This window comes from Canis lupus, chromosome 11 (genome assembly GCF_011100685.1).
Source record: "Canis lupus familiaris isolate Mischka breed German Shepherd chromosome 11, alternate assembly UU_Cfam_GSD_1.0, whole genome shotgun sequence".
Taxonomy (NCBI): domain Eukaryota; kingdom Metazoa; phylum Chordata; class Mammalia; order Carnivora; family Canidae; genus Canis; species Canis lupus.
In genome coordinates, this window is record NC_049232.1 from 63,558,924 (window position 1) to 63,574,866 (window position 15,943).

Sequence of the window (15,943 nt, forward strand, 5' to 3'; positions counted from 1 at the left end):
CCTGAGGATGAAAGCCATGTCATGGTGGCCCAAGAGAATGATCTCAGAGCCTGGGGGGAAGGGGCAAAGGCTGCAACTGGGATGGACATTAGCTAAGGAGGGACTTCATGCACGAGGGGAACAAGTGAGAAAAACAAGGGCAGGACCCAGAAAGGTCAGATGGAGGCACAGAGCAAGGCCAAACAGGTCCTCTTCCCAATCTGGGGACCTGTCCGTGCCTCTGGGTCCCACATTCTTCACACTCAGGGCAGTGTCCTTGGCTAAATGGCCAACAAGGGGTGTGATGCAATAAGGCATCTTGTCTCTCCTCGGTGGAGGGGTTCCGGGCTGCTTGCTGCGGAGCTTTGGGAAACAGAGCTGGGGTTTCCCCTTGTGGTGGCAAGAGCAGAGTCCCTGTCCCTATTCCACAGGATGTGCCTTGTGCACTTGTTCCATGCCACGTGCAAGCCAGGGAGGGCCTCTTTGCTTGCTGGCTGGCTTTCACTTCTGCTTTCCTCTCTGTCTCATGCCCAGCACAGTGGCTCTGAGACCGTCATCCCTGCCTCCGAGGACTCCGAGCCCGGGAACAAAGGCCTTTAATGGGGAGCCCAGGGAAGGCAGACCCCACAGCAAGACCCCGCAGTGGGGAAAAGGACTTGCCTGACTTGCTCAATTTAGTTCCACTTAGCAAATCTTTCCAGTGTACCTGCTGTGAGCTGGGCCAAGGACCAGCCACGGAGACACAGGCCTGGCCCTTGGGAAGCTTTCTCAGTCAGGTGGGAAGGACTTAACTGGTGCAGGAGAAAAATCCACAGGACAATGTCTTCCACCTGAAAGGTGCTATATTTAGGGGGGTTCTTTAGGTTTATACCCAGACCAGTATATGTTTGACAGTAGAAGTGTGAGCTCCTGGCGGTTATGGCAGACTACCAGGCATATGCTGGGACTCTCCTGGGCACCCAGGAAGCAGGGCCGTGCTAGCCATACTATCGGCTCTCTACAACCTGGGGCCAGACCCCACCTGGGGTGCTGTCCCTCTGAGGCTCCCCTGTATAGACCATACTCCACCCTCTTCCAGAACCTAGAATCAGCACCAACCCTGTACGGAGCACCATGTGACTTCTGCGCAGACCTAGGCATGGCCCTGATGTTCTGGCACAATGCATGCCCAGGCTTCTGCTTTGGCCACCGTCCCCGGCTCCACTTGATATTCTCAGGATGCAACATCGGTCAGGGTACAGGGCATCTCAGATCTTCATCTGTCTCCTTCATAAAATAGTGTTCCAATTTTACAGAGGTTTGTTGGCTCTGGAGGAGCCATTTAGTCCTGTTTTAGACACATATCTGTTCTCCTCTTAAGGTCATAGTTTAATGCCTACATTTCAGTTATGCTGCACCGTTCGTGAGGATGTCCTACTGAACGTGGACATCAGTTTCCCCACTCGGTGTCCATGCACAGTGACGTGAGAGCATCATTAGAGGTGACCTCAGGGGCACCTAGGTGGCTCAGTGGTTGAGCGTCTGCCTTTGGCTCAGGGCGTGATCCTGGGGTCCTGTGGGGAGCCTGCTTTCCCTCTGCCTGTGTCTCTGCTTCTCTGTCTCTGTCTCTCATGAATAAATAATATCTTTAAAAAAAAAAAAAAAAGAAATGACCCCGAATGATTTCTCTCGCTCCTATAAACATTGCTTGAGTGCTGACTCTGCTCTGGGCACTGAACTAGATGCCCCAGCACATTGAGGCTCTTTTATCTTCGGCCTCACGATCACTTGTGGTGTCGATGATGCCAGACCCATTCTGTATAGACCCCAAGTCCCATAGCTCAGAGACAGCGAGATGAGTTCTCCCCCCAGATCAGGTTACAGAGTGTATGGCTGGCCTCAGGAAGGAATCTGGAGGTCTAGGTATAGGATTAGGGTGAGCAAGGCCTACAGGCAAAGTGCAGGGTCAGATCCTGTCTTCATTTAAAATTTTGATATTTTGTTCATGGATTTTGATATTTTGTTCGTGGATTTTATTTTATTTTTTTGCCATTAATGTTAATTAATATTTTCTTACTAATTAATTTATTTATTATGAGAGAGAGAGGGAGGGGCAGAAGGAGAGAAAATCTCAAGCAGGTTTCATGCCCAGTGCAGAGCCCAGTGTGGGGCTCAATCTCATGACCCTGAGATCATGACCTGAGCCAAAATCAAGAGTCAGACCCTCAACTGACTGAGCCACCCTGATGCCCCTTAACTTTGATTTTTAAAGGGACTTTGTTAAGATGTTATTTTTCTCTTTATTACTGAGTTTTGCCCCCCCTCCAAATTTGGTGCCTGAGGCAGGTGTTCCACTTGTCTTACCTGTGTCTTGGTCCTGAGGGGACACCCCTATGAGGATTTGACTTGATATGCAGTAGCCACTCACTGCCTGTGTCCCCCTCGCTGTACCCCCGTCCCTAGGCCAGTGTGAATTTGTGTTGGTAAACTGCAGGGTCAGTCTGCAGGCCCTCTATGCTCCCCCCAGGCTCTCCATCCCTGGTCCGTGCCCAGCCTTGTCCTCCTGCCTACTTCTTGGCACTCAGGTTGAAGAATGATTTCAAGGCAAGCCTGTGTAGCCTTTTGGAGAAAAAAATAGACACATGCCTGTGGGCTTGTTAAATGCTAATAAAAGACTCTAGACCTGATTTCTCCTTGGTAAAGCCCCCCACCCTTTTAAAAGATTTTATTTATTCATGAGAGACACAGAGAGAGGCAGAGACAGAGGCAGAGGGAGAAGCAGGCTCTTTGTTGAGCAGGGAGCCTGATGCGGGACTCAATCCCAGGAACCCGGGATCAGGACCCAAGCCAAAGGCAGACACTCACCCACTGAGCCACCCAGGTGCCCCCGTAAAGCCCTTCTTGACCTATTGCCTTCAACTGCTTAACTGCTCCATCCCAGCCAGGACCCAGAATGCATGTCATAAAAATTAACATGTGTTGGGCACTTATTAGGTACCAAGTAACCATGTATGATCTTTACGTGTATTCACCTGGTTAACCTCCACAACAAGGCTTTCAGGTGGAGATTGCTATTATCTCCACTTTATAGAGGAGAGAATTCAGGCACAGAGAGAATAAGTAATCTTTGCAGGGTCATGGAGCTAGTGAGTGGCAGAGACGTGATTTGCATTGGACAGGCTGGCTAGAGCCCACCCCCTCCCTACCCACTCCTGCTTCTCTCTGCTGCTGTGGGAGGTGAGTCCTTCTTGGAGCCATTGAGCAGAACCTGAGAGATTGCCTTATGCCCTGGGGTGGGTTTGCAGGACACTAAGCATGTGGGGGAAACTGTACATTTCTGTCTCTGAGTATGAGCTGAATTGTATCCTCCTGCCCTGTTTATATGTTGAGGTCATAACCCCCAGCATCTCAGAATGTGACTATATTTGGAGATGGTCTTTATAAAAGGTAAAGTTAAGTTAAAAGGAGGCCATCGGCCCGGGTTCTAATCCAATATGGCTGGTGTCCTTATAAGAAGAGGAAATTTGGACACGGGCAGGTACAGAGGGAAGACCACATGAAGACAGCCATCCACAACCCAAGGACTGAGACCTCAGAAGAAACTAACCCTGTTGATGCCTTGATCTTGGACTTTGAGACTCCAGAACTGTGAGAAAATAAATTTCTGTTGCTTACTCCACGAAGACTGTGGTGCTTGTTATGGCAGCCCCAGCCATCGCGTGCATCCTTCCAAGTATATATTCAAGGTGAGGTGCAGAGACACCACCCACCCACCAGTGCTTGGGATACACGACCTGGCTGAATCTTGCTGGCACATTCGAGCTGCTGTCACCACCCTTCTAGGGGGCAAAGGGAGGAAACAGTCATAGGTGGTTACTTTCTACTTCTGGCATGCACATTCTCTGCCCCTTTCTACCATTATCACCGTCTCCTGCCCACTGCCTTGCCTGGATTACTGTGCCATTGATCATCCAGTCCCTCCCCCTCCCACCCACTTCATCCAAAGCTTCCAGGTTAATCCTCTGAAAACATAGCTCTGGTCAAGTAGGTCATGTTGCTGCTCTAAACCCTTCCATGGCTCCCCATTTCTTAAAGGAAAAGCCTAGCTCCTCCGCTGGCCCTGATCATAGCACTCAGTGGGACCACTCCATTCCTTTACCCATCACTGGAATCCAAAGGAAACTACCTGCCAGTCTCCTCAGGTGCCTCCTGCTTTCCTGCCCCATACCGTTGCCTCAAGTGTCCTACTCTTCCTTTGCCTGCTTCAATCCTATTGATTTCCCAAGCATAGCTCAAATCTCACCTCCTCCATGAGGCTTCTGTGTCTTGCCAGTCCCCGTCTATTCCTTTTCTCAAATCCCACCACACCAGCTCTCCCGGCTCTGAAGTTCTTTGCACCTTACATTATAGCTATTTATGCATGTGTTCCACCCTGATCCCCTCCCACATTTGCACATCTCCTGGGAATTTTCTGGAAGGCAGGCAGCATAGTGGCTCAGGAAGGGAAAGATACATGGAGCTGGCGAACCCATGTGTTTACTCTGTTCTCAGTCACTCATCAACTGCAGTGGTAAAGGGACTCTTACCTCTATAGTCTGAGTGGCCAGCACATAGGAGTTCCAGAAATAACCAGTGAGCAAATGGGCAACTCCTCTCATCTCTCTGAGCCTTAGTTTCCTCATCAGTAAAATGGGCATGAAAAGGATGATGATGATAACACAAGCTTATGGGATAATACTTGTGAGCAGTATCATGTAGAGAAGAAATTATTTTAGAGCTAGTCTTTGAGTATTCTGCTAGAAAACAGACATGTCTCCGTCAAGCAAACCATTCATTTCCTACAAAGCCCTAATGCTCCACTACGTCTTTTTAGGTACGCCAATAACAAGTGCATGATGTGCTCAGTTGCCCTGCTAGAGCTCTGCCCTGAGCTGCGTCCCAGTGTCCACCTCAGGAAGTGGCCTGGGCCCAGGGAACTGGGCAGCACAGGAGGAAAGAGGAGCAGGAAACTGGACCTTGATGGCTTAAACGGACTGTGCGTCCAGCTGGGGAGTCACACAGGTTGCCAGGATTTATTGGGACCATGATTCCCCAGCCAGGGGCTGGACACAGTCTTGCGTCCTGGCCTCTGAGGGCCTGGCCAGTGACTGTGAGGATTTGGAATTTCTGGGCCTGAGCTGGCAGTGGTCTCCCTGAGCCAGGAGTGGGGTAGCTCTGATGAGTGGATAATTAGGACGCTTCTTTCAGCTGGAGATAAAGTCCAGAGCCGCACTCCAGCCATTATCCTGCCAACCCTAATAGAGCCAGATTGATGGATACAGCGCGGAGGGAATTTGGAACATTCTTGTGCACACTATATCACACTCAATAACCGCCCGTGCACAATGTGGGACTTTTATACGCCATTACAAAATCCATTTTGAAACATCTCTGGGTGCGACAGCCAGCTGCAAAGCATCTGAAGTATCCCTGACATTTGGGCTTTGGTGGAGCCTGGGAAACATAAGGACTGGAGAGCAATCGTGTGCACACACAAGCCAAGAGGACTCCATCGTAAGGGAGACAGATGCCGGCGGTACAACCCACTGTACGTCTTACACTGTATTTCGGCGAACGCACTAATCCTTCTTGTTAGACAAGAACAGAAACCCCCCAAATGCTTTCCATATGTCCCATTGTCTTCCGAGCTCTTTAATTCTATCTCAAAAGCCCCCAACTTAGCAACCTTCATATTAATGCTAAACATATTACATCAGTTCTAACATTGATATGTTTAATATGAATACAATTAAAGTTGCTTCAACATAATCCTGGTAAGATAAACAGCATTGCTATTATTATAAACATCTCTGCAAGGTCTCTTGTAAAATATTATCAATACTAATAGAAGCACCAGGCCTCCCCCCCGCCCCCCCGAAACCCAGATACTCGGGCTGAACAATGCCACTGCCTCCCTACTCATAACAAATATGTCCAGTGATTTAAACAGCGGTGCATCCAATGTAAACACCATTATAGCTAATGTAAAACAGTCACCCGGCCCGGCAAATCTTCAACCAGAAAGTTACTGAAGAGAAAGAACAGTTTCCTCGGCAAGAATGCATTACAGCCTGCTGGTGACATTTGCAATAGATTACTTAAGCCCATAAAGAAATGAAAATTGCAGGCCCATTTTGAGCCAGAAATGATGAAATTGGAGAGCACAGGCTAAGTACAGTATGGCACAGGCCGGCTTCTGCCCAGGCTCTGCGGGCCCCGCATGGCTTGGAACGCATCCTCCTCGAGGCTTTGTGTGTACGTGGCCCCAGACACATCACGTCTTCTCCGTCCTGCTTCCAGGCTGCAGTCCCCGCACGTGTCCCCAGAAAGCTCATAAGACTATAAGACTGGCCTTTGCAGACCTCAGGTGTCCCCGGGGGGCTTGCAGTGGCTGAGTGTGAGCACATGGGTGCCCTTCTCCCTAGGAAGGCCTTACCTGGCCGGCGGGGCAGCGCGGCAGTGCCCTGATTCCTGCCTCTAACTGGAGAGCTGTCCTTTCTGAATTTCAGATGACAGGATAAGCTAGGACCTCACGCAGGGGAACTAGATACTTCCGCGGAGTCGAAGCAGGATTGTGTTGCGTTCATTGGGATCCTTATCTCACCTGGTACCCCTAAGAGAAGCGGCTAGGGCCCTCCAAGACAAACCCTGGCCATGTTCACGACAAGCCCCCTGTACATTCTTCCCTTTCCCCCTTTCTATCCAATTCCATGGTTTATTGGCCCCCTGAGCTCTCCTCTTCTCCTTTGCCCCCTTTGCCCATTTTCTGGAATCTTCCAGGGTGTGGTTCCAGTGATTCTGTATTTTCTCCTTCTTCTCCTCCTCCTCGTCCTCCTCCTCCTCATCTTCCTCCTCCTCGTCCTCCTCCTCCTCGTCCTCCTGCTTCTCCTCCTCCTTCTTCTTCTTCGTAGTCGTCTTCTTCTTCTTCCTTTCTTCTTTTTAAATCTGTCAAGCCCACTCCTACGGAGTACCCCAACTCATCAAGCTCTGGCTTTGGGGGCTTCTGAAGGATGACTCCCCCTGAAGAAGCACTTCAAAACCCCAACCCTCCCCCCATCGCAGAAAGTCTCGATGCTACACTGTGAACCAGTGGTCCAGACTTCCCACTGCCTCTCAGGGGTCTCCTCGGGAAATTTCCAAAGGGGAGTCATGCTTTTGGGGCTGGACTCTATGACTTCTACTATAATGGCCCCAGCATGATAAGGTTCCATTATGATTCAGAGAAAGGAAAAGGAAATCACTCTGTTATTTCTCTCCCAAATATATAAGTTGAAATAAACCACATCTCTTTGAAATAACATACAAGAAAAATGTGGGTATTCTTTTCTACTGATGACAGAACTTGTCAATTATTAAGAAATCCTCATTGTCTTTTTTTTAAAATATTTTATTTATTTATGACAGATACAGAGAGAGAGAGAGAGAGAGAGAGAGAGAGGCAGAGACACAGGCAGAGGGAGAAGCAGGCTCCATGCACCGGGAGCCCGATGTGGGACTTGATCCCGGGTCTCCAGGATCGCGCCCTGGGCCAAAGGCAGGCACCAAACCGCTGCGCCACCCAGGGATCCCCCTCATTGTCTTGGTGTATGACTGTGAGAACAAGCATCTCTGTGTGTTTCCTTTGGAACTTCAGGTGCTCAGGTCTTCATCAGGCACTTAGTTCAGAGTTTCCAATCTCGGTTCTGTTGACACTTGGGGTCAGATTAAGTCTTCGTGGTGGGGGAGCTGTTCTGTGCATGGTAAGATATTTACTCGCATCCCATTGGATGCTATTAGCACTCCCTGGTTGTGATATTCAAAATATCTCCAGACCCGGGGAACTATCCCAGAGGAGGCAAAAGCAGTCTGTCAATCTGTCTGTCTGTTGGTCTGCCTGTCTCTCTCATATGCACACACACACACACACACACGCACGCACATGCTTTTGAGAACCACTGAGTCAGTTGGATGAATCAAGGCATCTGACAAATGATAAAAGAAACTCAGATGCAAATTGGCATCCCCCTACTTACTGCCTGTGTGGTCTTAGGCAAAGAACTTAATCTGCCTGAGCCTCAGTTTCCTCATTCGTACAGTGAAATTGATGACCCAGGTCCCATGGGTGTGAGAAACCATGTAGGTCTTAACTGTGGAGATCCATGATGTCAGATCCACGGTGGCCGTGATTCTTATTTGCATCCTAAACCAAGCATCTCCTTCTTGGAGGAGCCTGTGGAGGCCCGGAGCATGGACAGGGTGTTCTCACTTCCCCAGAGTCTGGAAAGAGGGAGAGCTGGAATTCCATTCCAGCTAAACATCATATTATTAATGCTGGGCATCTTTTTCCTAATAAAACCCCAAACCATGTAAACACTAGTATAGTTTTCAATTTGTAGTCAGATTAGATGCCAGGAGTGTTTGGTTCCATTTTATTCTACTTTATTTTATTTTTTAAAGTGAAATCTTTACAGTGGATTTGAAAGAGAGTTATTTTCTGCCTCTCCGGAGAAGTGTAAGTTTTGGAAAGTGATTTTCCCTGGAATGTTTCAGCTTCAATCAGGGTGGATGGAAAAAAAAAAAAAAAAAGCTGGTTAAGTCACATGATAGAATTTCTGGACCCAGATTCATCGACTCATTTAGGAAGTGCCCTATGGAGTGAAATATGCACAAAAAGGAGGCTTTGTGTCACTCTAAAAGCTATTTTATGTCCTTGGAAAAGCAGGTGGGTGTTTATATTCCTACCCTTCTGAGTGTTCTGTTTTAAGTTTTGCACACTGCATATGCTGGATCTCCAAAGTCACCCCAGAAAAAAAAATCTTTCTACTGGGGAGTTGGGGGGACCATTCTCAACTCCCACATCCTCATGTCTCTGAGGTGCAGAATTCACATCATTGCTGTTCCTCTTTGTGTCAGGAGCAGAGAGCTCACGGGCACCGAGCCTCCGAGGATGAGTGGCTAAGCTTCCTATTCTGCTGGGCTCGCAGCCTGGCAGGGTGGGTGAGAGGGCAGCCCCGGAGGGAGAACAGACCCTGAGGGAGCTGGAGCCTGTTCTTCCTCTTTCCTGTGACAAGGAATTAGATCTCAGGAGGCTGCTTGGAATGGAGAAGTAGTTCTCATTCCTGAAGCTCCGGGGACGGCTGAGCTCTGAGCTCTGCCGAGAGCCCAGGGACTATGGCACACACGTTCCTGCCGCAGGGGAACCTGAAACCTGCCTCCTGGTGTGCTTGATAACACATTTGTAAAATGCTGGAGAGTCTGGAAGAAAGTTGTCCCTGTCCAGGGAAAGGGGCTGGCAGAGGGGAGAACTGGCCGTTCCTGGAAGCTGACAAAACACCCTGCAGGGCCTTGGCTTCCTCTGTGAGTTCACATCCCCTCCATTCTCAAGCACTGGTAGTCAGTCCCTGGATATCTTGAGCACTCGTCTGTGTTTGGACCAAAAGCCTCTTCTCATTCCCACCAGCCCTGGATCAGGCCATCAGTTGCTCTGATTCCAATCACTATCACGGTGCAGAGGGCTCCAGCTTTGTCTCCAGCCAAGACCTCCTGGTGAAGCAGTGGGCTAGTATACCCATCAGCCCCCTGGAAATGTCTGCTTGGAAGCCCCTCATGCACCTTCGCCTCCATGGGGGAGCCTCTTCTGGGCCCCAGCAGAGATGGAGGCTCCTCCACTTCTCACCATACTGGGCATCCCTCTTCAGCATGCACCCCTCTATCCTGTGGTTCACCTACTTGCCTGTATCTTCATGTGACTGTGAGCACCTACGAGGCAGCTGCCAAGGCTGATTGATTTCTGCCTCCTCGAGGCTTGGCCCAGCATGTGCTCAGGGAATTCTTCTGACGCAAAGCATCTCCACTGATCAGGGCCCTAAAAAGAAGACAGCACCACTGGGAGGGATCTTACACTTGCAAATGGGTACATGCCAGTGTATGAACTGAAGGACATTTGTGGAATTGAAGTTGTCACTTGTAAACAGTGACAGCTTTCAGCTGCTTTTCTGTGACAAGGTGGCCTGCATTTCTCCCTCTATCCCATTCCCCTCCAGATGTCCACCAGGGCCTATAAGCCCATGGTCGATGGCTTGCTGAGGAGGCGGTGGGCCCAGAGCAAGATGCCTTCTCTGAATTCATGTTCATTACTGCCTGACTGCCTCTGCACTTTCCCCCAGGACCTAATGCAGAACAATCACACAAAGGGGGTTAGTGGGCACCAGGCCTGTTTGGGAAGACCAACTCCTGGCCATGATATGGTGACTGAGAAAAAACGTTAAAGCCACAAGGAAGGGATCACAAAGTGAAAACACATAGCCCCAAACTGAGAGGAACGGCCTGTCTTTGCCCTGCAGCAGGGCAGGGAAAGTCGATCGATTTTCTAAGATTCCCAGGAGAGCCAGTAGGGATGTGATAGTAAGTGGGAGTAATGAGCCTACAGCTCCTTGTCAGTTGTGCGAAACCCAGAGTCAGAACCCACGGGGCAGGGGCAAGAGAAGAGGTCTTTCAAACCAGGTTCTGGCAAAACATCCAGAGATATTATTTGGAGGGACTCAGTGGTTCCACTTAGGAATTGAAGCCCAACCAGGAAGGCCAAGGATCAGTCTTTGCAAAGCTGAGTTTCTAAGAAGGTGGCTCTCCTGGGTTTGCTCACCCTCAACACCATGACCTTACATGCAACTGCCAGGAGAGTAATACCAGTTGCAGCAATTCTTAGGTTTGAATTTGGAGAGAGGGTCTCTAACTAGAAGCAGGAAATCAGCAGAAAGGTTTTACTGGGAAGGCTGAATTCACACTATGGAATAAACACTAAATGTGTTCCTCTATCACAAATAACCTGTAGAGCATCTGCCATGGGCCAAGAACTCTTCGAAGTGCTTTCCAAATATTTGCTCCTTTAATTTTCAAAACATCTCTGTGAGATATGTACTATTATTACCCCCATCTTACAGATGAGGAAACTGAGGAACAGGGAGCTGGAGCTCACCTCACTTGTAAGTAAGCAGAGACAGGATTTGAACCTGGGAAAACTGCCCCAGCATCCATGCAGATAGCGATCCACCGTGCTTCCTCATATCCGTAGCCACTGTGTATACACAATAGGATTTTATTATTTATTTATTTTTTTTTTTTTAATTTTTTAAAAATTTTTTAAGTTTTTTTTTTAAATTTTTATTTATTTATGAGAGAGAGAGAGAGAGAGAGGCAGAGACACAGGCAGAGGGAGAAGCAGGCTCCATGCACCGGGGGCCCGACGTGGGATTCGATCCCGGGTCTCCAGGATCACGCCCTGGGCCAAAGGCAGGCTCTAAACCGCTGCGCCACCCAGGGATCCCCACAATAGGATTTTAAAATGGAGTTTAGATACTATCTTCCAAATTCCCCCAGAGTAAGGGACTTATAACAATCCTTAGCTAGGTAAACCCGGGTGTTTAGAATTTATACAGGTCCTGGGCCACTTCATCTTCTTTGTCATACAAAGTTGGTTGGGTGACCCTTCGAAGGACCTCCTTGTTCTTACTGCCTGGAGTCCACACTCCTTTTATGTTAGGCTCTTCCTTACTAGATTTTGAAAATTGGAAGTCTGCTAATCTCCCCACAGATTACTCTAAATACCGGGTCGGTAATCAATAGTATTCCTAAAATCGGTTTTCTTCAATTACTCTAAAAACTACCTACTTAATGCTACTAAAAATAGGTTTTCTTTGTGTTTTCACACCTTAGAACTGGAAGTTTTACTCTATTTATGACATTTCATGCCTCTGCTGACTGTGTCTGTCATCAACGTGTGGCTCCCTCTGTGCAGCAGATAACTCCTTGGTTCTGGAGCCAAGGCACCTGTGGTGACCCTGGAGCCTCAGCGTGCAGAGGAACAGGTGCACACAGAGCTAAAGAGAATTGGGGACAATGAGGACCCAGAGGGCTCCTCCGTGCCTGTCATCATATGCTCATGATTGGCTTCTGAAAACAATAGCTAGTGCTTTGCCTTGGTCTTCCACATTTCGTGTGAATTCCTCTTTTGACCATTTTCTCCTGCAATCACACAGCAGAGGAGATTCTGGGAAACTAGTTCCAGCCTATCTGAGTTGGTGAATGAAACACTGAGTGAAACACCCTGCTGTGCCCTAGCGAGGTCTTTCTGTCAGCCGCATTGGTGACTGCTGTTTTGATAGGAGGTGATGAATAAGTCAATAACCAGAGATCTACTGGTTGGTAAGGGTGATTGGACAGGTGATGTGAAAGTAACTTCTTCAGCTAACAGAACTCGATGCCCTCCCCCACCCAGACCCCAGTGTGGCGGGCCCTAAGCATGGGACCACAACCTTGGAAATCCACTGGCTAGAATGCCTTTTTTTTTTTTTAGTGCAAAGTGCTTGCTTCTGTGACTCAGAGTTAATGAGAAATTTATTTTGAGCCTCTGAGTGTTGCATCAATGCTTTTTAACAAGTGACCCATCTCTCTATGAAGGCATAAGCCAGCCCTTTTCTTTGGTCAGGAGTTCTCATTGAAATTAAGCAGAATGAACAAAGACATGCCCAGTGGATGGAGTTACGTGTTACAGTGTGAGTGTCATGTCCACAGGGCTGGAGGGCATCCAGGACTTGTCAGGGCGTCAATAGAAGTGAAATCAGGTCTCTTCAGCCTGTATGCTGGGTGTTTGGATGAGCACCAGATACCTCCAGATCGTAAAGCCAGGTGCCATCCATGGAGGACATGCTAAGAGGGCTCCCTGTGTGTCCCCTAGAATGAGAGGATGGTATTTGACTTCCACCCAGTGTAGAAATGACCCTACTGAAAGCCCTTGCCTGGCACCAGAATGGCCCACAGTAGGTGTCCACCCCAGAAGCAGAGGCTACTTGACTGCAGGCAGAGAGGAGAGGTTTTAGCTAGATTCAGCTGCAGCATTATTATCCTGGACAGGCTTTTTTTTTTTTTTTTAATTATTAAAATGAGAACATTCTTGTGAATTAAAGTAACTGGAAGATTTCATATCCAGGAATGCTGGAAAGGTTATGAGACCCATGTGATTATCCCCCCCACACCCCTACCTCGGAAGGCAGGTAAAGAAGTGCTCACTGAGGCCTTGTTAATGGAGAGTGGTGGGAAAGAACAACTGTTTGCTGCCGTACCCATCAGAATCTGCTCAACAAGTAAAACGGTGTCCCTGTACGGCTTGGTGCAGCTTGGCGATGCTGGCAGGGAGCGCTCCTTTGGGAGGACTATCAACCATCTAGGCAGGTCATTTGAACTCTCTGAGCTTTAATTTCTCAAGGACAGTGTGGACAATGATAGTGGGAAACCTCATAAGGAACTTCTTGTGCTTTACAGGAGACCATGCCAGGCGCTTGGCAGGTACTCAATAAAGTGAGGAGCCTGAATAGAACCTCACCTCCTTGCATGGGCAAGGTTGCTCCCCAGCTTGGACAGAGTTCCGACAAAGCTCGATGGCCAGCAGTGCTTGTCACGTTGACTAAACATCAGAAGATGGCCCAGGTGCAAGTTATAGGATGCGTTCCGAGCCCGCCGCTCCCTTGTAATGCCTTCCTCATCAGGGTCTGGTTTAAACGGAGAAGCCACCCTTGCTACTCTGGTGAGCTTTTGCGGAAAACAATTAGAAATGAGAGCATGGCTCCTAACCGTGGAGGACCCGTTTATGCCCACCTTTGTCGCAGGCCCACCTGGTCTGGGCAGCGAGGCCTGGCATGCTGGGGCAGGGTGGCAGGCTGGGACACGGACCCTTCCCCCGAGCTAAGGTTCCTGTGGGTTCCACTTCGTGGCAGACTGCTTGGGGGGGGGCAGCATAGTGCAGTGGCAACGCGTGTGGGCTCAGAGTTCCAGCTGGTTTGTGTCCCAGCTGTGCTAGGTGATTCGGGCGAGGCGCTTAACCTCTCTGGCTTTCTTGGCCTTGCTTTCTCTCCTTTGTGGGGCTGAAGTGGGATAGCTCTCCTTTTTCTCCATTTTCTCTCGTCTTCCTTTGGAATTTTCTGCAGTGCTTCCCTTGGTCTCCCAGAGGCCCAGCTCCCCTCAACCTGTCCTCCTCTGATTCTCTCCTAGATCGGGCTCCCCTTGCCTTGATCTCATTCTCCATGCCCCAGCCTGTCTGGTGCACCGGCCCCTCTTGTTGGGCTCCATGTTGTCCCCTCCTGCTGCCCCCTTCTCCTCCCGCCTCCTCCCACGCATCACTCCCCCTCATGCTTTCTCTCCTTCTCCACTTCTCTCCTCCTTCCCCGTCTCCTCATTCTGTGCTTTCTCGTGGCTCTGCACACATGCACACGGACACTTTCTTTCCATTCTCCATGGTCATCCGGCTGCATTTCCAGGCTGGCCCGGGGCCGGCTGCTGGGGGAGAGGCAGGAATGAAGACAGGAATGAGAGCCAGGCGAAGGAGGTGCCAGCCCTCCTGGGAGAGAAGAACCGTCTTGGGAATCCCATGCCTCTGTATCCCTCTGTGTCCATTGTAGCTGGAGCATGACCTGTCTGTTGGGGAAGACCCTGTTATCTCAGGCACTCAGTCAGTTAATTCACATACTTGCAAATAAAATACTAATCTTAAAAATGAAGACAAGAACAGAGTTTCAACATCTGTATCCCCTAGGCTGGGAAAAACTATCCTCACATTTTTACTTCTCCCCCTCCCTCTCTTTTTCTGCCTGCTGCATTCAACTGATGTTCTCCTAGAGGTGAGAATGGCCCTTTGCAGAGCACAAGCCAGGACACGGGTCATTTAGGAGAGCTGGTGGCCAGTAACTTCAATTCCCAGGGCTCCTTGTCTGGCACTTGTCACCGAAATAGGCATGGCAAATGTTGGTTGAAAGGCACCTGAATCCGGTTGTGTAGATAGGAAGGGTCTGCTCCCTGCCCATCAGGCGAGGTGAGATGTGGTGTGAGGGTTAAGTGTGGAGAGAAGCGAGGAAAGCCTGGCGAATTTGCTGGTACGGATGAGAGCTTCAGAAATGCTAGTTTCCTGGGGTGCCTGGGTGGCTCAGTTGGTTAAGCACCTGCTTTTGTCTCAGGTCATGATTTCAGGGTCCTGGGATCGAGCCCCACATCAGGCTCCTGCTCAGTGTGGAGTCTGCTTGGGATTCTCTCCCTCTCCCTCTGCTCCCCCCACAGACACACACACACACACACACACACTCTCTCTCTCTCTCAAATAAATAAATAAAATCTTAAACAAAAAAAAGAAGTGCTAGTTTCCTTTCCGTTTAACTGTAGACCCAGCAAGGAATCACAATTCATAAGCTCAAGGCATTTTCAAGGTGGGAAGGGCATCCCCCACCTAATGCAGAAATCCACCCCCTGCGTGGGGCCTGGAGAGCTGCAGGAGCAGGGATCCATCTCCCTCCATTGACCGGATGCAGGCCATCACTCCCACTGCACGAGCGATGAGTGTCATACCTGGATGTACGTTTCCATCCTGTTATTTCTGTTCCCCTAGTCCTACCACCAAACCCCATTAGTTTTCCAGAGCCACACAGAAGAGTTCTGTTTGTTTCTCCCTTGTGGCAGCCCTTCTGAAAGCTGAGGCCACTCTCTGTGACTTTTTGGTGTCCTTTTCCCAGAGTAGAAGTCCTCATTGTGTCGAGTCACATATTAAGTAACTCAATTTCCTGACCCTTCACTTTCTTGGTATCCGACAGGTAACATGATGGGATGGAGAGGTCGGTGGAGATTGAGCTGTGTGGGGAAAGCCAGGTGACTGTGGCTAAGCCACTTGTCTACTTCTGTGGCTCAGTCTTTTGGTCTGCATTGTGGAGTCATCAGTGAGCTAATAAGCACAGTGCTGAGCACAGTGCTGGGCCCATAGGAAGTTAGTGATCATTGCTTTCCCGGAGATGCTCTTCTGGATGTGGCTGGTTTGCCCACGTCACTCTTGAAGACTTAGAGGTGGAAGTGGCCACTTCCAGGAAGCCTACGTTGGAGCCCAGCAGCCAACACCATTGCTTCTGTCATTTTGGACGAGTTACTCCAGAGATAA

General features: G+C 49.3%; 1 protein-coding gene across 1 annotated transcript; it reads right to left on the reverse strand.

Moving 5' to 3' along the window:
* Window positions 1–8,543: 8,543 nt before the first annotated feature.
* Window positions 8,544–14,158, reverse strand: LOC119876833. Its single transcript, XM_038553298.1, has 5 exons — window positions 14,075–14,158; window positions 13,644–14,015; window positions 13,355–13,560; window positions 10,952–11,050; window positions 8,544–9,841 (listed from the first exon to the last, which is right to left on the reverse strand). The coding sequence occupies exons 1-5, from the start codon at window positions 14,156–14,158 to the stop codon at window positions 9,736–9,738; spliced, it is 867 nt and encodes a 288-aa protein (XP_038409226.1). The 3' UTR covers window positions 8,544–9,735.
* Between the last annotated feature and the right edge of the window lie 1,785 nt (window positions 14,159–15,943).